This window comes from Peromyscus californicus, unplaced genomic scaffold (genome assembly GCF_007827085.1).
Source record: "Peromyscus californicus insignis strain IS unplaced genomic scaffold, ASM782708v3 Scaffold_3__1_contigs__length_106647218, whole genome shotgun sequence".
NCBI classification, from domain to species: domain Eukaryota; kingdom Metazoa; phylum Chordata; class Mammalia; order Rodentia; family Cricetidae; genus Peromyscus; species Peromyscus californicus.
The window spans coordinates 5,207,114-5,230,700 of NW_026294551.1; the positions used below are offsets into that span (position 1 = coordinate 5,207,114).

The following is a 23,587-nucleotide window of genomic DNA, read 5'->3' on the forward strand; positions in this document are numbered from 1 at the left end:
TGAGATTTCAGGCTAAAAACACTGGGCCTGGCCAAAGTAAGGATTTCATTCAGCGGTTCTCTGAAAATGCACCATACAAAAACCTGTGTTCATCTAATTCACATGGCAATGATCTCCCCAGGACCCTAAATGTACGATGTAAAATTCATGAGGCTTTGTTGGCAACCAGTTACTTTAATGTGTAATTCACCAACCATAAAAAAGAAACCAGATGTAATTGTCGGCATCTTGGTCTCTCTCCCTTGGTCACACAGGCAAGGATCGGGCTCAATGGTGAGCTAGTACATTCCACTGCTACTGAAGTTCAAAATACAGCCCCGAAGGTGAAGAGGACAGAAAGAGAAGGTTCATAAGACACAGACTGGGGCTCTGAGTGATGAGGTGTCCTCTAGAAAGTGCCCCTAATACAGGCCATCCTGAAGCAGGCCTGCTGCTGATAGCATTAACATTCCCTACACAATGAGGAAACACAATCTGGACTCATGTCAGGAACTGGGCTCTGTGGTGGCCTGAATAAGTAAGTGTCAACATTAGCCTGGGTTCCCAGAGTCCCAGAAAGTCCACTACTGTTCTCAAGACAAAAGCCTTCTGGGCACCCTCGCAGTTTGGTACTGGAGACCTGACCCCAGCAGCATGATGGCTCCCATTGACTTCTGGATTTTTGCTTCTGGCCCCTCCCCTCTACCATCACGTATGCCACTCAGTGGTCCTCCTCCAAGGCCTGTCATTTGAAGACTAACTGGAAAGCAGTATGACAGGGCAAATGAGAGCCTGAAACTCCCAGATGGCCCTTGACTGACATACACTGTCCACCTAAAAGACAGAAACCCAGAGGGCCATGAAACACCAGGGAGGGGCACTGACTGGCACAGCAGGGCACAGGTAAGCCTGGAGGGATCTGAGGCGGGGAGAAAAGAGGAGGATCTCCCCCCCCCCCCCTCTCTTCCGTTTTTTTGAGACAAGGTTCCTCTGTGTAGTCCTGGCTGTCCTGGAACTCACTCTGTAGACCAGGCTGGCCTCGAACTCAGAGATCTGCCTGTTCTGCCTCTTGAGTGCTGGGATTAAAGGTGTGCACCATCACTGCCCAGCTCAAGGGGAAGTCTCTTAAAGCAAGACTGTAAACTGGCCCCTGGGCAACTGAGTGTTGCCCAAGGTCTAAAGGCTGGAGGAGAGCTTGGGTTTGCTCTAGTTTGCAGCACAGTCAGTCCACACCAGTTGGGGCAGTTGCTGTGGAATAATTCTCTTGTACACTGTAAAGATTTGTCACTCAAGGCCGGCGGTGGTGGTGCACACCTTTAATCCTAGCACTCAGGAGACAGAGTCAGGCGAATCTCTATGAAATCAAGGCCAGCCTGGTCTACAGAGTGAGATCCAGGACAGGCACCAAAACTACACAGAGAAACCCTGTCTCAAAAACCAAAACCAAACAAACAAACAAAAGATTTGTCACTCAAATTGATTTAATAAAATGCTGGTTGGCCAGTAGCCAGGGAGGAAGAGATTGAGCGCAAGAGCCAGACTAGGAGAATTGTGGGAAGAGGATGAGGGGAGTCAGACTTGCCAGCAGGTATAGAGGAAGCAAGATGAGAATATCGTACTGAGAAAAGGTACCAAGCCATGTGGCTACATAGATAAGAGTTATGGGTTAATTTACATGTAAGACCTAGTTAGTAATAAGACTGAGCTACTGGCCAAGCATTTATAAGTAATATTAAGCCTCTGAGTCAATTATTTGGGAAGCAGCTGCCAGGTACTTGGGAGTTGCTGGTGGGACCGAAACTTCTGCTTACAGGCAGTCCCTTGGCCGGCAGTTTTAAAGCTCACTCATTTGTACAGTCTGATCAATAATGTGGCACTGCAGCATGTTCCCATGTTAGCTACTGTTCCTAGACTTGTGCTCTTTACTTTGCAAAAGCTGGTTCTGCAGCAGCCTCCCTGTCAGCCACATAGGAGGCCAGGCTGGTCTCTAGGCCAAGCCAGATGGCCTCATCAGACAGCCTGTGGAGACAGTTCTGCTGCCCACTACACACCTGAGAACCCACACAAGGGAATGAGCTGTGTCAACTCTCCAGAGAATCACCAGATTCCAGAAGGTGGATATTGGGCTTGGAATCATTTTCCACCTCCAATGACACATGGTCCTCCTTTGCCTTACTGCTACACAATTAATACTCTCTAAGTTTCTTTAAAGTTCTTTAAAGTTTCTTTAAAGCCATGCATGGTGTCTCATGCCTGTAATCTCAGCACTCTGGAAGCTGAAGTAGGAAGACCACAAGATCAAAGCCAGTTTGGATTATACACTATGAGAGGACAACTTCCCCAGTCCAGCAACCTCAGAGGATCACAGCACCCAAGTACTGCACCAAAGGGATAGAAGGGTCTCCTGTACATGTTCAAGACTCCTCAGTCAACAGACCACCCATCTGGACACAGGCAGGTTAATACAAGGACATGTCCCCTCCCCCTGCAACTACCAACCACTGGCTGGATTTCAAACAAAACCCAGTTTTAAGGTTCTGGCCAATATGGATTCCTAAGAGTAAAGCAACACCTCTGTACCCAGGACACGTTCTGGCCGATGGGAGTCTTATCATGCACCCAGACTGGCTTCAAACATTCCATCTGTACAGTCCATGTGCTGGGTGCTGAGGTTAGAGGTGCGTACCACCCTTACTCCCAGCTGACAGCCCCTTTTAAAATATAAAACACTCCTTCCATCCCAAGTGCTGAGCAGCTGTTTTATTATAATGTTATTTAGGGTACAAACAGAGTAAAGGAAGCCCAGTGTACCAGCACCTGCACTCCCAGTCCCTCAAGGAGACTGGGGTGGGAGGACTTCAGGCAGGAGTCTGAGCCAAGTATGGCCAGACCCTACATCAAAAACCATCATGCCAGGAAACTGGAGGGCAGGGGCACCTTACTCAAGGGCAAACTCCACAGCAACAGCACACATCCAGCTGGACATAACAACTGGGGCACAGACCCATACAAGCCCAGCTGCTGGTCAGGACAAGACACTAGCCCTGGCTCTCTCTACTAAGCAGCCTGGAGACTACTCCATCCACCACCTCCCTCCGCTGAACTCCTCATTCCTGCAGCTCCAGCCCACGAAGTGGCTTGTGCTATACTTGGCTCTAACACATCAGCGGCATGTTAATCCCACTCTTTTGTGTTAGGGTTCAACTATTAAAACAGCATTATCTGCTGCTCACAGAAAAATAAACAAAGCAAACCACTGCTGCCTGACAGCGCCTGGCCACAACATGTGGAAAAGCAGAAGAACTCTATATGCTGACACACATTTTTCAATTAGCAAAATAAAAATCCCAACATTAGCCGGTCCCCACTAGAGAATGAAAGGACACTAGGGCTGGAGGCAGCTCAGTGTGGGGACTACTCTCCTAGCATCCTAACATGCAGGAAGCCCTGGCCTCAAATCACCAGAACCGCCCAGACCCTGGTGTGTGGTGCACACCTGTAACTTCAGTACTTGAGAGGTGGAGGCAGAAGGCCCAATGGGGAGCTGAGGGTCCTTCTCCCATGGAGATGGAGGCCAGCATAGGTGAGACAGCCTGTGTCATTAAAAAAAAAAAAAAAGGGCCGGGCGGTGGTGGCGCACGCCTTTAATCCCAGCACTCGGGAGGCAGAGCCAGGCGGATCTCTGTGAGTTCGAGGCCAGCCTGGGCTACCAAGTGAGTCCCAGGAAAGGCGCAAAGCTACACAGAGAAACCCTGTCTCGAAAAACCAAAAAAAAAAAAAAAAAAAAAAAAAAAAAAAAAAAAAAAGGATAAGACGGACTGGAACAAACCAAATATAAATGCACCTCCAACAGTCAGTCCTCAGTCCGTTTTGCAGGCCTTCAAGTCAAGCTCCATCCACTCAGCAGAGCTGTTTGACTTTTCACAGCGTAAAAGATAATCCACGGCCTTCAGAAAAAGCGTTTGGTGTTCCAGGGAACTGCAGCTGTCAGCTTTAAAAACGCCACGTGTTTGTCCACAGAAAAGAATGCAATGAGCTATGGAAATAGTATCTGGTGGCAGGAACCACAAGCAAAGCCGTGTGGAGTCAGCAGGCCAGTGAAGGAGCTGGTCGAGACAGGCCAAGTGCCCACAGAGCACTGCTATCAGCTCTGCGCCATCAGAGCCTGAGGGGCTCAGGCTTCAGTCACAGAAGACAGGAAGTCAAGAGCAGTCCTGACTGACGCCAGACCTCAAGGGGACAGACAGGGCCACCTGTGGAAAGCTATTGCTTCATCATCCCACTTCCACAGCAGGCGGGGGGGGGGGGGGGGGGGGGGGGGGGGGGGCTAGCTGGATGGGAAAGTCAGTGCCACATGGACAAGGCCCTGGGTTTGAGTCCCAACACTACAGAAAAGATGAGATGTAAATCATCCTCTCCTTGGAATGACTGAACTAGTCTGAGTCTACCCAAGGTAAAGGATGGGCTGGAACTGGGCTTGCTTGCACACGCCTTTACTCTAGTGCTCAAGAAACCACAGCAGGGAATCATGAATCTGAGGTCAGATTGGGCTACAGAGCAAGACCGTGTCCTCAAACAAACAAGTTCAAAACAAAACAACACACGTGGAGAGGAATGCAATTATTATTATTATTATTATTATTATTATTATTTTGGTTAATATTAGAGTAAAAATGTACAGTATGGGCTGGAGAGATGGTTTGGCAGTTAAGAGCACTTGTAGAGGACCCAGGTTTGGTTCTCAGCACCCACATAGTGGCTCAAAGCAATCTGTAACTCATTCCAAGGAATCTGACACTCTAGGACTTTGCAGGCACCAGGCACACATGTGGTACATATACATACATGCAGATGAACACTCATACACATAACAATAAATCTTAACAAAATCAAAAAGTACAGTGCAGGGGCTGGCCAGATAACTCAGAAGGGAAAGGCATTTGAACATGGGCATGGTCCCTGGGACCCTCATGGTGTACAGAATCAACTCCTGCTGGTTGTCTTCTCACTTCCATATACATTATAGACATACAGAATACATGTTTAAAAATATTTAAAATGAGCCGGGCGGTGGTGGCGCATGCCTTTAATCCCAGCACTCAGGAGGCAGAGGCAGGCGGATCTCTGTGAGTTCGAGGCCAGCCTGGGCTACCAAGTGAGTCCCAGGAAAGGCACAAAGCTAGAGAAACCCTGCCTCGAAAAACCAAAAAAAAAAAAAATTTAAAATGTACATTATACCTCATAGTCAAAAGGAAGAAGCAACAAAAATGTTGATCAATGAATGAATGGATATGTACACACACAATAGATTACATTATCCAGTCTTGAAAATTAACAAAATTAAGTCGGGCATGGTGGCCCCCGCCTTTAATCCCAGCACTCAGGAATCAGAGACAGGCATATCTCTGAGTTCGAGGCCAGCCTAGTCTACAAAGCAAGTTTCAGGACAGCCAAGGCTGTTATACAGAGAAACCTTGCCCCACTCCCCCGAAAAAAGAAAAAAAAAAATGAATAAAATCGCCAAGTGTAGTAGTGCATACCTTTGGTCCCAACACTTGGAAGGGAGAGGCAGGCAGATCTCTGAGTTTCAGAAAGATCCAGGCCAGCCAGAGCTACATAGTAAGATGCTGTTTCAAAAACAAATAAACAAAAAAAGAAAAAGAAAAGGAAGGAATTTTGATCCAATACGGATGAGCCTTGAAAACATCAGGCTAAGTAAATACAGAAGATCAAAACACCTCCGTGTCTTTGCAGAACCTAAGAGAAGACAGATTTACAGACACAGGAAACAGAATTAGGGTGGGTAACTCAGTGGGAAGGTCCTTGCTTAGTATGTACTTGGCACTGGACTCCATGCCAGCACTGCCTACAAAGGAGGGGAGAATGATGGCTGGGGTGTGAGTGTCTGGTTAATGGGTACAGTGTTGGTTGAAATGATGGTTAAGATGGAGGCACTGTATTTAATTATGTCTGTATTTAACACCCTAAACTATACATTTAAAATGCTTTAAAATGAAATTATTATATGCACGTTTTACAACCACAAAAATTTAACATATAGTACAAATCTACCTAAAATTAGCAAATAAAGCCATCTATATGGTTTAAAGAGAGGGAAGCACCCATTTATTAAGATATCTTTGAAGTTACTTAACTACCCAAAAACCCAGCACTCTGGAGGAGGCCACAGAGCAAGGAGACATTACCCCAGGGCATGCTGCACCCCCTACAAGAAAAAGACAGGAGAGCAGACTACACAGTCCAGTGAAGGACGCACTCTGGGATTTTAAGTTTAACATGTTGTAACTCGAATCCACTGCTTTCTCCTAACTTCCTGTGAACGGTCTCACCCAGCAGCTTTCTAACTTGAGTGGGTTCCAGAACTACCGGTACCTGACGGCAAGACCCCAGACTGTGCACCTACCCTAGAAATTCTGCTTCAGCAGTGTGAATGTAGAATGGTAAGAACTGTTATTCTAAACAATGACGTTAGCCAGTAAAAACGCAGGTGATGGTGTCCGGGAGCAAGTGCTGCAGGATCCCATTATCCCCAAATCAATTTACTTCTGAATATATGTACCTGAAACTTTTAGTTCTGGCCTTGGTTTTAATATGTGTACAGGCAAGAAACTTAGGAGAGAAGAGAAAAGCATTTCATGATTAGGAAAACTGACAACACAGAGTAACAGCTACCAAGAAAAAAGACTCACTTAATAATAACTTCTCAGACTTAGATCTTTTTATAAAAAAATCAGATTACTACTCACTCAAGAGTTAAGAATGTTACTTAAAACAAACCGTGTGCTCAGCAAGAAACTAATAGAAACAGTGTGCTATGTGGCGAACATGTTTCTCAGGCAGCTACGGTAACAACCAACCTCAGCATGAACGCAAACTGTGATCTGCATCAGTCTCTTTGGACACGATCCAAGTGTAAATCACAAACACATCTGACCAAAAGATCAAAAAATGTGACCTGTCACACTTGCAGGACCAAGGGCTGGGATGTAGCTAGTGTAGTTCAATCCCCAACGAAAAGATAAAATCAACTGTTCCCAGAAGTCGCGCAGACACACCAGCATTCTTCTCAAGACTGACTCATTCTTAAGACAAACTGCTTAATACATATTCAGGATAAAGAGCAAAATGGACTTTAGTAATTGTGAAAGGTGGACAGACAAAAAGCAGCTTTTTTCCTTCCTTTCCTCCCTCCTCCAAGCAACTTCTCACTATGTTGCCCAGTTTGGTCTCAAATTCTAGGCTCAAGTGATCCTTCTGCATCAGCTTCCTCAGTAGCTGGAACTAACAGGAACTGCATACAATCTTCCTTAAATGAAGACTGCCACCCCAGCCCCAATCCTGCCCTTCCAAGGGTGACAGGCAGTACCTGCCATGTTCGTTACCACAGCACCAATAGAAACACAAAAGAAATACATGCCAATTGTAAAAGCTGCCACCTACGCTAACCTGTCTCTCTCTACAATAGTCATTTTCATGAAGGGCTGGAAGAAAGAACTGGGGGAAAGGGCACAGCCCAAGTGACCAGCACAACTGGACACCTGGCCAAAACACCTCCCATGGACCAGTCTTCCTGCAAGAGCTTCCTGCATACACTTCACAGAAACTGGGCCAATACGGCCATGGTGCTCAGTACAAGCATGTGACCCAAGTCACTGGGTTAAAAAGAAACTATAAACAGGACAGCCCAGGTTAGCCTGAAGAGGCTGGGCACCTGGTATGCACATCCACAGCATCTGCACTCATCAGGGAATGACCAGAAACAGTGCTTTTAATCCACGTTTTGGAGGATGGAAAACGTGTTTAAATGACTGTATTCAGGCTGGGCCCTCTCTGCCTCCTGGCTTAAGAGAACAGTTCAATCAGCAAAAGGTTGCAGCAGCACACAGGACAAATGACCCAGTTTCCCTAACAAATCAGAGGCGGGAATGAAAACAAGGAGGACAGGAGCTGGGGACAGGGCCGGGGCCAAGAAACAGGCACACACGCAAACCATTCTACTGGAGACAAGAGACAAGTAAACCCACGAGCAGTTCTCAGCCTTCCCAGTGCTGACGCTTTCATTTCAATATGGTTCCTCATGTTGTGGTGACCGCAACCATAAATGATTTCATTGCTACTTCATACTGTACTTTTGCTATTATGAATCGTAATGTAAAGATCTGATATGTGACCCCAAGGGGGTCGAGACCCACAGGTTGAGAACCACTGAAGTAAGCCATAGCCCCATTTTCTTTTTAGGGACCTGAGAAGGCAGTGGAGTGAGCGACACCATGGAAGGACTATTAACTGTGGTGACAACATGGTTGTGTTGTGAGCTGGAGAGATACTGCCCATAACCAACAACCTGACTTGGGGTACCAAAGAGGACAGCAGAAAGTCACTGCAAGATGATAACATTGGGAACTGGGTGATGGGTACATGGCAGTCTACAATCCTCTTTATTTGTGTATGCTTGAAATTTCCCATAATGCAATGTTTGGAGATTGTTTTTTGTTGGAGTTAAATCTGATCCTGCCTCATTTCTCTAAAAAATGCTACAGCACCCATATTGCCCCCCCACCCCCCAGAGTAACCATGATTTGACTTGACGTGCAAAGGGGTGGGATGAAGGCCGGGAAAGGCCTGCTCCCCACATGCAAACTAGAATGGCCCACTTTTAACAGCAAGTCAGTCAGCTGACTTACCTCAGCTTCTGCTGAATGCAGCATGGCACTATGCTGAACCTCATCAGAACATAGCACGCCACCCGAGCAAGCCACTGGGACCCCAGGTACCATCAGTGCCGGCTGCATGGATGCTTTGAGGAAGTCTCCTGGGGAGCATGTGCTCATTTGTGAGAGTAGAAATGAATTCTAGCTAGGCATGGGCCCTAGAATCTCAGCTACTCTGGAGATGGAGGCAGGGAGATCGAGAGTCTAAATCCAGCCTAAACCACATATCCATAGGAAAAAGGAGAAAGGAACTCACCACACACCAGGCTGTTTGAGGTCAAACAACAGATAATTGCAAATATCATGTCTAATTACCACAAAATTGGAAACTAGAATCAGAAACAGAAAAAGACCCAAGGATGAACCCTAAGGTGAAGGGAAGAAAAGGCAGTTCAAGAAGATAAAAGGGACTGGAGAGATGGCTCAGCAGGTAAGAGCACTGACTGTTCTTGCAGAGGACCAGGTTCAATTCCCAGCACCCACATGGCAGCTCACTGTAGCTTGAGTTTTCCTGCCTGGCCCACAGTCAGGACAAACTCTCTCACCTGCCAGTCCCACAGAAAAAAAAAAGGGGGGGGGGAAGTGCTGTGGGATGTTCTGTATGGCAAATGTGTTGCTAATTAGTCAATAAATAAAACACTGATTGGCCATTGGCTAGGCAGGAAGTGTAGGCGGGACAAGGAGGAGAATAAAGCTGGGAAGTGGAAGGCTGAGTCAGAGAGACACTGCCAGCTGCCACAATGACAAACAGCATGTGAAGATGCCGGTAAGCCATGAGCCATGTGGCAAGGTATAGATTAATGGAGATGGATTAATTTAAGCTGAAAGAACAGTTAGCAAGAAGCCTGCCACGGCCATACAGTTTGTAACCAATATAAGTCTCTGTGTTTACTTGGTCGGGTCTGAGCGTCTGTGGGACTGGCAGGTGAGAGAGTTTGTCCTGACTGTGGGCCAGGCAGGAAAACTCCAGCTACAAATGGCGTCCAACGTGGTGGCAAGAGTTTCCACCTAAAACCTGAGAAAAGATTCTAAAACAGAGCGAAAAACAGCTTCCTAATTGTCTCTCTCAAATGAGCGGCAGCTGCCTGTTTGAGCTACTGGTGGGTTCCTAGCGTGCGTGCTCGACCTGCCTATGGCGGGAATGAGGCCTTTGCAAGTGGCACTTTGAGCTGCATGGTGGATTTAGCCTTTGCTGGTGCAGAGCAAAAGGGGAGGTTTCTGGGCTACACGCTGCTTGGCTAAAAGCATAGACCCCCGATAGCTCCCAGAGCTGGCGGTAAACCATGGCCATGTTGGGAAGCTGAGGTGGGTGGATCCAGCAGCCACAGCTGCTGCAGTTTAAGGCAATAGATTCACAATAAGACAGATTCAGATATAATAGTTTACAATGTGTGTAAAAGATACGTAGGCTTGAAAGAGACAAAAAAGATGATATATAGAGTTATAGAAACAAATACATAGTTTTAAAAAATAAAGTCTTTAAAGAGACAGTAAAATTAATATAGAAAATAAGTCACGTAAAGATGAGTATTACACAGAGAATCTGGATTGTGTTGTCTTTGGGATTTTTAACTGCAGAGAGATATTTGATTGTAAAGGAAGCTGAGTTAAACCAGTATGTATATTTTAAAGATACCTTGACTTCAAAATTTGAATATAAGGATATGTTACTTTGGAAAGGAGGCTCTGCTTTTGTTCCCACAGAAAGCCAGAGGCTATGGATTTGTTCAAGATTAAGATACATCAGGTTTGACCAGCCAAGACCCCCTGAAGGTCTCCGATGACACCATGGCCCAAATGATCCAACATCCAGAATGGTTTGAAGGCAACTGGCTCAGACGATACACCCTCATGGACTATTCCATAATCCTAAAATTTTCTTTATGTCCCCATAAGATACAGCGCCCCCCTCCAGCAGGAAGTAGTAAGAGAAGCTACGCCCAAATTCCCAAATTATATGTAATTTTGCTTTGTTAAGGTTAAAACCTTCCTTTTTGAAAAAAAAAAGGGGGGGGGAAGTGCTGTGGGATGTTCTGTATGGCAAATGTGTTGCTAATTAGTCAATAAATAAAACACTGATTGGCCATTGGCTAGGCAGGAAGTGTAGGCGGGACAAGGAGGAGAATAAAGCTGGGAAGTGGAAGGCTGAGTCAGAGAGACACTGCCAGCTGCCACAATGACAAACAGCATGTGAAGATGCCGGTAAGCCATGAGCCATGTGGCAAGGTATAGATTAATGGAGATGGATTAATTTAAGCTGAAAGAACAGTTAGCAAGAAGCCTGCCACGGCCATACAGTTTGTAACCAATATAAGTCTCTGTGTTTACTTGGTCGGGTCTGAGCGTCTGTGGGACTGGCAGGTGAGAGAGTTTGTCCTGACTGTGGGCCAGGCAGGAAAACTCAAGCTACAGCTCACAAGCATCTGAACTCCAAATCTAGGGGGGATTGGATGCCCTCCTCTAACATATGAGCGTAACAAGCACACACACTACATCTCTGCAGGCAAAATACTCACATAAAAATAAAATAAATATAAAAAATAATAAACCGTTGGATGACAACATTAGATACTCAACACTGCAAACTGATCTGCAGATCCCAGCGGGCAGCCCACCCTACTCACCTTCAGGGAGCAGAGCCACCTCCTCAGGATGCACTCTAGTTTAAGATTCTGCTTAGCACCCCACAGAGTCCACAGGGACTATTAGGAAACAGTAGGCTCCCCTCTCCTCTTGTTTACATATGTCTGGAATAATAAAGCTTAAAGATAAATGCCCATCTGATCTAAAAGTCACAGCAGAACCATCTGTGTGTACAAAGGGACTCATTTTGTCTGATACTTGGATGTGGGCAAAGGGGGTACCAGAAAAAGGCCGAGGAGGATGTGGCCGTCCACCACTGGCTATTCACTAGGCTATTCACTAGGGTACAAACTAGTTGGGGCTGGTGGAATTTGCATCTAGACTTGTGCAAATCTCTCTCTCCTTTCAGCTGTTTTAGAGAGAGGCTGTAAGACACGAACGGGAAATGGGAAGAAAGAGTGTATGTGTTTGGTGGGCTATTTAATCAACAACCACACTGGCAATGTAGACTTCTTGTTCTTTAACTATGCAGCAACCACTCCACTGCTGCCCCTGTGTGTACCAACAGCTCTGCACACCTCACAGGAAAAAGGAGCATCACACTTCATCATCACAGAGGGGCCTTCTCTGGTGACGCCCTGGACAACCTAAGGACCCAGCACACTGCTTCTCTCTCACGGAGAAAACACAAAGGCCTGGGAGAACAGGTCACAGGTGCAGTTTAGATCTGAGTTCCCACCAGATCCAGACAGAGCCTCGTCCTCAGGGTTCAGGTGAACAAGCGGGAATCTGCTGCTCGGTCCCCGCATGCCTGTGTGCTTCCAGACCAAGGGCAACAACAGGCAACACCCCCGCTCTGAGGAACACTCGGCACTTCGAAAAGCAAATGCAATCATAAGCCAAGTACCTACAGCTGATGTAATACTAAGAACAAGTCGGAAGTGTGGGGTGAGACTCAGCAGTGGGGCACGTGCCCAGGATGCGTGAGGCCCTGGGTTCATCCCCCACAGTGAAGGGGGAAAAAAGGAAAGGGGGGGGCATGAGGCATGCCTTGAGAGGCATCAAGGAAGCAGGGCAGGACACGCTGAACAAGATCTGAAGAGACAGATGGGAAAGGCAAACATGTGAGGCGAAGGAATATAAAAAGACGCGGAGGGGCAGAGGCACCAGGCTCACAGACCATGCCAGAACAGAATGATCTTAAAGGGCCGGACACAGGCAGGCAGGGCCCTGAAGGAACAGCAGGTAGCAGGAAATCACCTCCAGAACCCACAATGGTGGGGTCCACAGGGCGCCCTGAAGGGCTCAAAAACTGAGGAGGAAAATGAACACGTAACTGGGTCACTACTACTTAAGGGACAAGGGCTCAGGCTGGGCAGGTGCTGGGGCTGAGAGACAGCGGGGACAAACTGCACGATCCACAGGCACAATCTTCAGGGTGTCTGAACTTCGGCATCCAGGAGGAGGCTCTGTGGCAAGCAGTACCACCAGGGACAGAGAAACAGAAGTGTGGAAAAAGGGGGAGGGAGGTCAGGGCAAGAGCAGGACTAGACAGCTGTGAGTGTTGGGAGGGCAGAAGCCATCAGAGCCTTCCATCACACATCTCAACTGTCCAAAGGGACAGTTGTCCTTGACAGAAAAAACACCAGCGCTCTCATGCCATGACCTCTCCAGAGCTCCCCTCTCACACATCCAGCCAGAACGTCTTTAACCCTGGGGGGAGGGGAGCGGTGTACCTAAAAGTCTCTGTCTCACTTCTGAGTCAGGGTCTCGCTCTGCGGGCCAGCCAGGCCGAACTTGAGATTCTCGTGCTACCACACGCACCGCACCGCTACGCCTGGCTGGCTGAGCCTGAAAACTTGCGTTTTGTCCTAGAATTTTCAAAACGAAACACCATCACCCCAGTATGTCAACCTTTGCCTGGTCGTGACCCCAATCTGTGGCATGCACCAGGTACTCCCGGGAGACCATAACCCTTTGTGCAGGCCAGGGAGCTGAAGCAAGAAGGACAAGCCACACCAGAAAATGTGTCTGGCTGAAACCTGAAGCCAGGGACACCATCGTGGCCCAGAACCTTCACAAAGTATGTTGGAATGTGCCTTAGTAGGACCGCGGGGGATGAAAGGAGCACTGAGCTAAGAGTCTCATCCCCACTAACTCCCCTCACCCACCTCAGAATGTCACAAATGCTTGCTCAAAACCGTCATTTCAGTTCTGTTTGCTTAAATGCCATTTTTTAATTCAAATGAGCTAATGAAACCTTAAGATTTTTTAAAAAATGTTGCTGACACTCAAGCCAATAGTGAACTTTCATTAATTCAACAGAAATGCAATTAAAATATGTGATTCCTGTCTGTACTCAGCAATGTTCACCTGAAGATTTTCTGCACTCCGAAATCACAAACCCTGGCTTCACAGAACAAAGGTGTAACTGGAGTGGTTCCTTCCCTCCCGCCTTCTCCTCTGAGACCGGTTAGCGCTCTCTTCCCCTCCACGGATGAGCCACAGTGGGACTCTCATAATACACTACTGTCTGCCTTAATAAAAATAAATAAATAGCCGGGCATGGTGGCACACACTTTTAATCCTAGCACTTGGAAGGCAGAGGCAGGAGGATCTTTGAGTTCGAGGCCAGCCTGGTCTACAGAGTAAGTTCCAAGACAGCTAGAGCTGTTACACAGAGAAACCCTGCTGGGGAAAAACCAATAATAATAATAACAAATAAATAAAACAAAGTAAATGCTGAGGCTTTTATGCCTCAAAACCACAGTCAGGGAAGGGCGAGCGACGCTGTACAAAACTGGACAACTGACCATCCGAGCTCTGGGAGGAGGAAGGAAATATATTTTATTTTCAGGCCTAAGAAAAAAACTAACAATCCAAGAGGAAGTTACCCACTGCCAAAAACAAAAGTAGTTTACAAGTGGCTTGTTTTTAAAAACTGGGGGTGGCTTCGAATTTGAATTTATGCAAAAGTCATGCATAAAATTTGCAAAGCAAACTTGCTAATTTTGAAAACAGTAAAGGAAATCAGGAAGTCTGAACACTAAGCAATCCACACACCTTTTTAGGAAATCCAGGGTAGGAAGAGGCTAGCTAACCCCTGCCTCTGACCACAGACTCAATGCAGGGTTTTTGAAAACAAACAAACAAACAAACATTTTTTTTTACATTTCCCAGGGGAGGGGTAGCATGCGTGCCAGAGTGCAAGTGTGGTGGTCGGAAGACCACCACATCAGTTCTCTCTTCCCGCCACACCGCCACGTGGGTCAGCCTCACTGGGCTTGGCAGCAAGCACCTTCCCCAGCCAGCCACCTCAGCAGCCCACACAAAGCTTTTTAAAACACCAAGTTTTGGCAAACATAACCTGCCAGCCCCATCCTGGTGCCTCTCTGTCCACACAGGGACTGCCCCACGCCTCCTCCCCAACTTCAGCCGCCTCGTAGACTGAAGAAAGGTCAGATGACTCCCCCGACACCGGACACCAAAGCGGGAGCCCAAGAAGAGGATGGGTCCAGTCTCTCTCTCTCTCTCTCTCTCTCTTTCTCTGTCTCTTTCTCTCTCTCTTTCTCCCTCCCTCCCTCCCTCTCTCTCTCTCTCTCTCTAATGTGAAGTAGGAAATGTGACAGGAACTGGCTCCACAAAAACTGAAGTTGCAACAAGAAATGCCAGAGTTGAACTGGACCCCAAGGATGTGGCCAGCCCAGCAGGCCCCAAGGGAGAAAGAGGGAGGAAGTAAAGTAGTGGGTGGTGGGACAGAGGGAGCTAGGCAGGGTCCCATACGGAGAAGCTACAGGGACAGCTAACTGCTGCCAAGAGCCACCCTCCACCACCAGGCTCCAGCCTGTCCCAGCAGGAATTCCTGAACTTCTGTGTAATTCCTATCACATCACGTATGTCCTCTAACAAAACTCCTTTCAAGCTGGCTGGGGGGGGGGGGGAGATAGGGGGAGACAGGGGTGCCCCATACAACCGCCAGCACGCAAACAGAAAAGCGTCTTTCTCACAAATCATTCACATAAAATATTTAGGGGAAATACAAAACTATTTTTAGGATACAAAGCTCCTACCCATAACAACAAACAAGGCTCACACCTGACAAAGAAGCTGTACAAGGAGCTGTCTGTGGTAAAGGATGCAAATGTCCTGTCCTGACAGAGGTGTGGGCGATTATTGGTAAAACTGATTAACTGCACAGCTGCATGAGGCCTTTTCAGTGGGCATAAATAGTACTTCAATCAGGGAAAAGAAGCAAGCCATGCTCCCTTGAGATGATCTGAGTCTGTATTTTGCTTTTCAAGACCATAGATCTAACTAATATCAAAGCAAACGCTGAGTAGATGCTCCAAGGACAGGAACACCTGAGCTTTTCCACATAAGGAGCAGAAACAGGTAAGTCACCCAGGGGGTAGGAGGAAAGGCAGCAGCCAGGGTTAACTGCTCAGAGCTATAGTCCCCAGCACTTGGGAGCCCCAGGCAGGAAGATCTCCTGTTCCAGGCCAGCCTGGGGTACTCATTCGGGCAGGAATGGGCACAGGGCCCCAAATGCAGCAGTGTTCATCTCCCTGCTGGGCTGCGGCGTGTGTTCCAAGGTTGGTGCCAGTGCCACAGGTGCATCTCGGATTGTATAATTCTCATGACAGATGCGCTCTCCTGAGTATGGCATGTATTTCCATATGGGCCTCAACCTTAACAATGACGCAAAAGAAATGACAAGGACCGCTCTGCAGTAATTTACAAGGGATTGAAAATGGTGCTTGGCTTCTTTTTACTCTAGTAAAATGCTTGTCAGCTCAATTCTGATAGATAACAAAATAAACACTTTAACTACCCCATTTGTGGAACCTGGGTTTGAATCATGGATTTACTATTTGGGGGAAAAACTTACTGAACAGTGCTGCTCATTAATGCATAGGGAAGACTCCAATGTACAGTACTCAGTCCTGAGACCAGTGGAGGTGACTCCCTCAGGATCAAGTTCTCACCCAAACAAGCATCACAAAGGAGAAACCGCACTCCCTGTCCGCAGCTACTTGAACAAAGAAAACCAGAAAAATCCACAGGAAGTGCTGGGTCAGGATCCCACTTCTGTTCTCCAGCAGAGAACCATGCAAGCGCACACATCACCCCAGAAACATCGCAAAAAACACAAACATACAGATGGGCAGTTTCGGAGGCTTGTATTTTAACAAACTTCAAAGATTCTGGACACAAGTCACAATCACAAAAACAGCAGAGCAAGAGAAGCAATGATAACAGTGAGCATTGTTTGCAGATCATCCAAGTTTAATCTCAAAAAGAAGCCAGAGTAAACTGAAATGTGAAGTACTTACAGCCATAATTAACTCAAAGGGGTGTTTATACACCCTCACTGGGGACTGGTATTTTTGCACCATGGTTGTAATTTAATAGCAATCTTCTTACTCCTGAAAAACAAAAATATGTATAATAAATAACCACATTACAGAAAAAAGGCAGTCTGAATTCACGTATCATGCCACATCCTAAAGAGACCACCACAGGTCATAATCCCAAGCACACACACAAAAAAGGAAGATGACATGCTGAAATCTTCTGATGGGGGAAGTAACTAGGCATTAAGAAAACACAAAGGAGGCCCACATGGATGGAGCCACGCTGGTCTGAAGGAGGCCCTCTACCCCTACATCAGCATCCCTGGGTCAGGAGTTCTAGTCCTCCACAGCAATGAAATCCTAGGATTCAATTACTCTAACTATTTTCTCTTGAACAACTTCCACCAGGAGCCAAACAAAAATAGTAACACGTTAAGACATAAGCTCTGGGGATGACATGGAGATGGGGGACCAGACACTGGATGGGACTACTGTTTCTCAAATTATGGAATATTCAAGAGCTGGCTTCAAAGGGAACTTTGTTGCTTCCTGTTTTCTAACTACATGCTCCAATTTTAGAGACTGTCTACAAATGGCAGGGAAGCTGCCCAGCTTCTACTAAAGGGGCTCCAAAAACCTCCAGCCTCCTGGAGCTGTGATCCTGCAAAGTAATCAATTACATGCTTCAGCCTGAGGTCAAGGAACCCTCCTTTGCATACATAATCACTCTAGTGCTGGCAAGGCTGGCTTTTTCTGCAAACACCCTTGTGTTCAGAGTCATCTGGAACGTTTTGCTCACCTACTTAAAAGAGAGGAAGAAAAACAAAAGAAAAAAAGAACCCAGTGAGCCCACCAGTTCTGCTGAGGTCCATACAGTAAGGATGTTATATCATCTGAATATGGTGAAAAGACATTCAAAAGTTCAAGTATCGCCGGGCGGTGGTGGCGCACGCCTTTAATCCCAGCACTCGGGAGGCAGAGCCAGGCGGATCTCTGTGAGTTCGAGGCCAGCCTGGACTACCAAGTGAGTTCCAGGAAAGGCGCAAAGCTACACAGAGAAACCCTGTCTCGAAAAACCAAAAAAAAAAAAAAAAAGTTCAAGTATCAAGTATCTAACCACGCCAAATTCCAGCTGTTAAAAAACAAACAACGAGCCGGGTGGTGGAGGCATACACCTTTAATCCCAGCACTCGGGAGGCAGAGGCAGGAGGATCTCGTGAGTTCGAGGCCAGCCTGGTCTACAGACAGATCCAGGGCAGGCACCAAAACTACACAGAGAAACCTTGTCTCGAAAACAAAACAAAACAAACAAACAACAAATCTAAATAACCGATATATTTCAGAGAATTGCAATCTATATAGCTGCACTTCTACCATGTTTACATGCTTTAAACAGCTCTGCAACTTTCTCTGTTATGTTGGCGTGGCATAGCACTCAGACGGAGCAGGCTATGCTGAAAAACCACCCTCCAACAGTTGAAAAACTATAAAGGCTAGTAACTCTGGGTGACCTCAAGCATGCCATTCGCCGTTCCTGCTTCCATCTCTGTGAGATGATCTTACACTCCCAGCTTTCAAACCATGAGGCCGTGAACCAAACTCCTCAGTTCTCCTCCAAACTCAAGCCTTCATTAATCTTGATTCCAGCGCTGACGCGTCCTGGAGCGCGGAGACCGCGTTCCATTCACTCTCGTAAACCTTACAATGCTGGTGCTCGGTGGGGAATCCAATAATCGTTTACGTTTTTTTTTTTAATTGAGAAAATTAGTTTTCAGGTATCTCCCAAATAAAAGGAGAATGATTACCAGGTGCTGACGAACAGGAGAGAGGATGCAAGCACTACGTGATGCCTGGATTAAGAAACTCTTACCCCAAAGTGACTACACGGAAGGACCAGCTTGCTCGCCAACTCCCTGAACTCGGGCCGGTTCTCGGCTTTGGGGGCCTGATCCAAATCCACTCCCTGCGCGGGCATCCGGAGTGACCACCGCCAAATGGCACCAGAGGCCGGGGCTGCCTCTATTGCATGATAATTGGTGTTTGAAAATCAGCCCAGGGTCGGCCCCGGGGGAGCGCCTCCTTGCAGGCCGGGGCTGGACGGAGGGGGCGGGCCGGATGGGGGCGGCGGTGGCTGAGGGACCCGGGCGGCTCTGCCGTCCCGGAGAGGGCGAGCGCCCGCGGCCGCCGCGGCAGAGGGACCCTGCCGGGGGCGGGGACCCGGGCACGCTCCTAGTCCTCCACGACGACGCGCGCTTACCTCTTGTCAAAAGGACCGGGTCGGGGACGCGGGGAGGCGGGATGCGTTCATGCCGGCGGCTCCGCGGGGAGAGAGCCGTGCCACAGGCTCGGCTGCCGCCGCTCGACCGCCGGTTCCGGGGACGGGGGACGGGGCGGGAGCGCCGAGGGGCGCGGCGAGGGCTCGAGTGGTTGTTACGGGTGACGGGGAGGGAGGGGCGGGCCCCGGAAGGGGTGCGCGTGCGCACACCAGGCCGAGGGGCGGAGGAGGGAACGGGAGGCGGTTGCTAGGGAGGGGGAGGGGCGACCGCCCGGCTGGGGCCGAACTGCGCCGGCGCGAGTTCCCGATCTGCGCGTGCGTAGGAGGAGCTCAGGCCGTAGTCTGCCCTGACGCGAAGCGAGACTCAGAGGCTCCTCCTCTTTGCGTCATGGGGAGGGGAGGGGCGATAGCGGTGGGCGGGGCTTCGCAATTGTCTGCCACCGACCACATGGAAAATTCGAATGCGAACACTGGCTGGGGTCCTTCCGCGGAGCCGGAACCGGGACCTCTGAGGGTCGTCCCCTTACCCGGCCCTCCAGCTTGGGTACTTTGCGCCTGCGCCGTCTGGAGCTTCCCCAAGTGCTTCCTTTTTTTGTTGGCGGCTCTGAAAGCATCCTTCACCCCTTTCGTGCTCTGAACACTGTCTGGCCTAGTAATGGAGATAGAGCAAACCGGGCGGGGAGGAGCTGGGTGGAACCCAAGCACCCTTGTCAGCACATCCAGATGGCTGGGAAGTGCCGGGCTGTGGGATGGAGCTAAGGCGAGGGGGCCTCGGTGGGGTGCTAGGTGTGCCTTGCTTTTCAGCATCTCCAACTTTAAAACTTAAGAGCGACACACAGGGACATTTAGGGGTCCAGAAGAGGGACCTGTGATTCTAAGCAGACGCCTGGCGCGTCCACCCACACTACAAAGCTGGTTTTAGAAGCAACACACAATTTCTCCATCAATGTCACTGTTGTTCCGTTCACATTAGTCACCCCGGGCGGTGTTCTTTGCCCAGAAGAGTTCGGGAGTTTCCTTCAGGGACTGTTTACCCACCACACAAGCATATCATTCATTGCTCGATCACACTGTTTTCCAGCTCAAACCATCATTTTCCAGCTTTGCTACCCACGTTACTCAGATTGGATGGTGACGCATCCTCGTGTAGAGATCACGTTCACCTTTAAAAGGTCCTTTTGCATGAGGCAGATCGGTAAGATGAGCCCCTTGGTAGGAGCGAATGCGGTGCCTATGGAGATGGCTTTGTCCAGAGCCCACCGTTCTAACTAACCTACAGATGCAACCACAGATTTACAGGAAATAGAGACTAGAGGGTGGTACTAAATGACACCGTGGGGACCAGTCTGAAAAGTGCAGACCTTAGAGCTACAAAACAAACATTCTTTATCGAATAATTTCTAAAGAAAGAGGAAGGGAATCTAATCGACAAATTAAGAGGAATTGGAAAACTCACTTAGCCAGACAATTATGCTCTTAACTGCACTGCCTGCTCTTCCAGAGGACATGGATTTGATTCCCAGTACCTATATGGCTGCTCATAACCGGCTGTAACTCCAGTCCCAAGAGATCTGATGTCCCCTTCTGCCGTCCTCCGGTACTGCATGCCTGTGGTGCACAAGCATAACACAGGCAAAATCAATCATTTACATAAAAAGAAATGAAAAAAAAATTTTTTAAAAATTAAGCCTGGGCTACCAAGTGAGTTCCAGGAAAGGCGCAAAGCTACACAGAGAAACCCTGTCTTGAAAAACCAAAAAAAATAAAAAATAAAAAATAAAAAAATTAAGAGAGAAAGATGCCTTCAGGGGTACACGCTGAAATATTTTGATCTGAAATGATATAATACCTAGGAGTATGTACAAAATAATCCAGAAGAAGAAAGGAAAGGATAAGAACATGATTAAAATAAGATTGGTCCTCGCCGGGCGGTGGTGGCGCACACCTTTAATCCCAGCACTCAGGAGCAGAGGCAGGTGGATCTCTATGAGTTCGAGGCCAGCCTGGGCTACAGAGTGAGTTCCAGGACAGGCTCCAAAGCTACACAGAGAAACCCTGTCTCGAAAAAAAAAAAAAAAAAAGATTGGTCCTCTACAGGCAGAAGCAGGTGGGTCTCTGTGAATTAGAGGCTAGCCTGGTCTACATAGCAAGTTCCAGGCCAGCCAAGGCTACATAGTGAGACCCTGTCTCAAAAACAAAATGAAACACCAAACAACAACAAAAACTCTGCTGAGCCATCTCACCAGACCCTACTAAGTAACAATTTAAAATGAAAACATTTGTTTAGATGTATAACACGGTATATTTCAGAGAGGGTGTGGCTCGGTTTTTGTTTGTTTGTTTTGTGGCACTGATATTTAACCTAAGTTTCACATACACCAAGCAGACAGTGCCATTTACCTGACACACCCAGCCCATTTGAGTATTTTGAAATCCATGTTATTGATCAGGTGCCAAAAATCTACCAGGATGAATGGCTCTGGGGTTTGTGATTTTCTGCATGTGAGCGCAGAGTTCTTACTCCCTGTCCACTGGGAGAGGGACAAAGGGGATTGGCTCTAAGAAGGAGGGAAGCCTGCTATGACCCCATGACCACAAGCCAACAGCAAAAGCGTTGTGATCAGAGACACTGATGTCTCAGCTTGTGTGAGTGAGGCCCAGAGCTGGCAAGGCATCTAACTCTGTGACCAGTCGGTCAACCGTCAACACCTCAGATAACTGCCCGAGGAACCTGCAGATGAACCAAAGCAAAGGCAGTTAAAACTCCTGAGCACCTGCAGCCAGTCATACCATCCAGGTGCCTGGGCGAGAGGGAGGTTTCCAGGTTTGAGGCTCTCCCCTCACTCAAGGTATATCTCATGGCTGGGCTCTAATAGGACTGGGCTGAGTTTGTGATACAGTGGTTAAGCCATGGACACAATCAGGTCCTGAGTCTTGCTGAATGACAGTGAAAACAGTTGTTTAGTGAGTGAACTGCTTGCCCAGGAGAGCAGTCGGATGTCCTGGGAGTGGGAGTGGGAGGCAGCCCACCATTGTAGCTGGAAGTTTCTCCAGCCCCATCCAGCCCCGTGGTCCCACGGCCACTTATAAAATATCACTCAGAGGCTTATATTAATTACCAGCTGGCCAGTGGCTTAAGTTTCTTGCCAGCTAGCTGTATCATCTTAAATTAACCCATTGTAGCTGAAGTTTTCCTATGTCCCAGCCTGCCTCACCAGCCAGTCCCGCAGCCACTCAGACCCAAGTAAACACACAGAGACTTATATTAATTAAACTGCTTGGCCATTAGCTCAGGCCTACCACTGACTAGTTCTTACACTTAAACTCAGCCCATTTCAGTTAATCTCCATGTCGCCATGTGTTCCATGGCTTTACCTGTTGCCTTTACATGCTGCTCCCTGGACAGCAGGCTGGCATCTCCTCCTCTGCCTTACTGTTCCCACAATTCTCTTCTCTGCTTGTCCTGCCTATACTTCCTGCCTGGCTACTGGCCAATCAGCATTTTATTTATACAGAGAGATATCCACAGCACTCCCCCCCCCCTTTTTTTAAAGGAAGGTTTTAACTTTAACATAGTAAAATCACATATAACAAAACAATTATCAAGCAAGAATTATAGTTACAGTATCTAGTCTGTTTGTATTTGGCAAAATTACAGAAGATATCCTATCTATCCTATATTTGTGAGTCTAAGGTTTCATAAACTGTATGGCCAGTGGCTAAAGTTTCTTGCTAGCTAGCTCTATCATCTTAAATTAACCCATTTCTATTAATCTATGTTTTGCCACATGGCTATGGGGTTACCAGTCTACTAGCATGTTGCTCCTTGGGTGGTAAGCTGGTGTCTCTTCCCACTTCTGCCTTTATTCTTCCTGTCTCTCTCTTAGATTTCCTGCCTGGCTATAACCTGACTTGCTATAGGCCAGAGCAGCTTCTTTATTAACCAATCATAGCAACGCATATTCACAGCATACAGAAAGACCATCCCATAGCACACCATTTTTGCCAAAATAAGAATCTCATGCTAGAATGAATTCTACATGAATCTTGTGAGGCCAACACTGACTGTTATCATATTAAGCAACAAGAATTCCCACAATAAAAATGGTAAGTCACGCCGGGCGGTGGTGGCGCACGCCTTTAATCCCAGCACTCGGGAGGCAGAGGCAGGTGGATCTTTGTGAGTTCGAGACCAGCCTGGTCTACAGAGCGAGATCCAGGAAAAGGCGCAAAGCTACACAGAAAAACCCTGTCTCAAAAAAACCAAAAAAAAAAAAAAATGATAAGTCACGTTGGCACAAGAAGACTTAGGTCTCAGTCCTGAGGATTAAGCCATGTGGATGCAAGTGTCTCATTGGAAATGGATTAGGGACATCAGTCCCCACTGTCTTGCTGCTTGCCATCATGACAAGGAATCTTCCACGTCCAAGTAGCCAACAGGAGGAAGAGCTAAGATCAACCATCCTGTCTTCAAATGCACTTTCTTGGTGGGAGGCTTTCCTTCTGTCCCTTCTATCCATGGCCAGAGTTTACTCATATGAGCACACTTAACCGGAAGGAAGGAGACGTAACCTACATTCCAAGTTGCGATATATCAGGGTAAAAATTAATAGATCTGTTATCTAGAAAGAGCAGAGGATGGATGCTGAAGGCAACCAGTAGTC

General features: G+C 47.7%; 1 protein-coding gene across 3 annotated transcripts in view; it reads right to left on the reverse strand.

The window, feature by feature from the left end:
- The window catches only part of Sec14l1 (SEC14 like lipid binding 1), a 49,383-nt gene extending 30,293 nt beyond the window's left edge, over positions 1–19,090 (reverse strand). Inside the window, exons 1-2 of one of the 3 annotated variants that reach the window (XM_052756111.1) lie at positions 18,906–19,090; positions 16,628–16,720 (exon numbers count right to left, since the gene is read on the reverse strand). In XM_052756111.1, coding sequence (XP_052612071.1) covers positions 16,628–16,690 — 63 coding nt within the window. In that variant the 5' untranslated portion in view covers positions 16,691–16,720; positions 18,906–19,090. Of the gene's footprint in view, positions 1–16,627; positions 16,721–18,453; positions 18,473–18,518; positions 18,649–18,905 lie in introns of those variants that run through there. The other 2 variants (XM_052756112.1, XM_052756113.1) reach the window with 2 other exon arrangements.
- Positions 19,091–23,587: the final 4,497 nt, after the last annotated feature.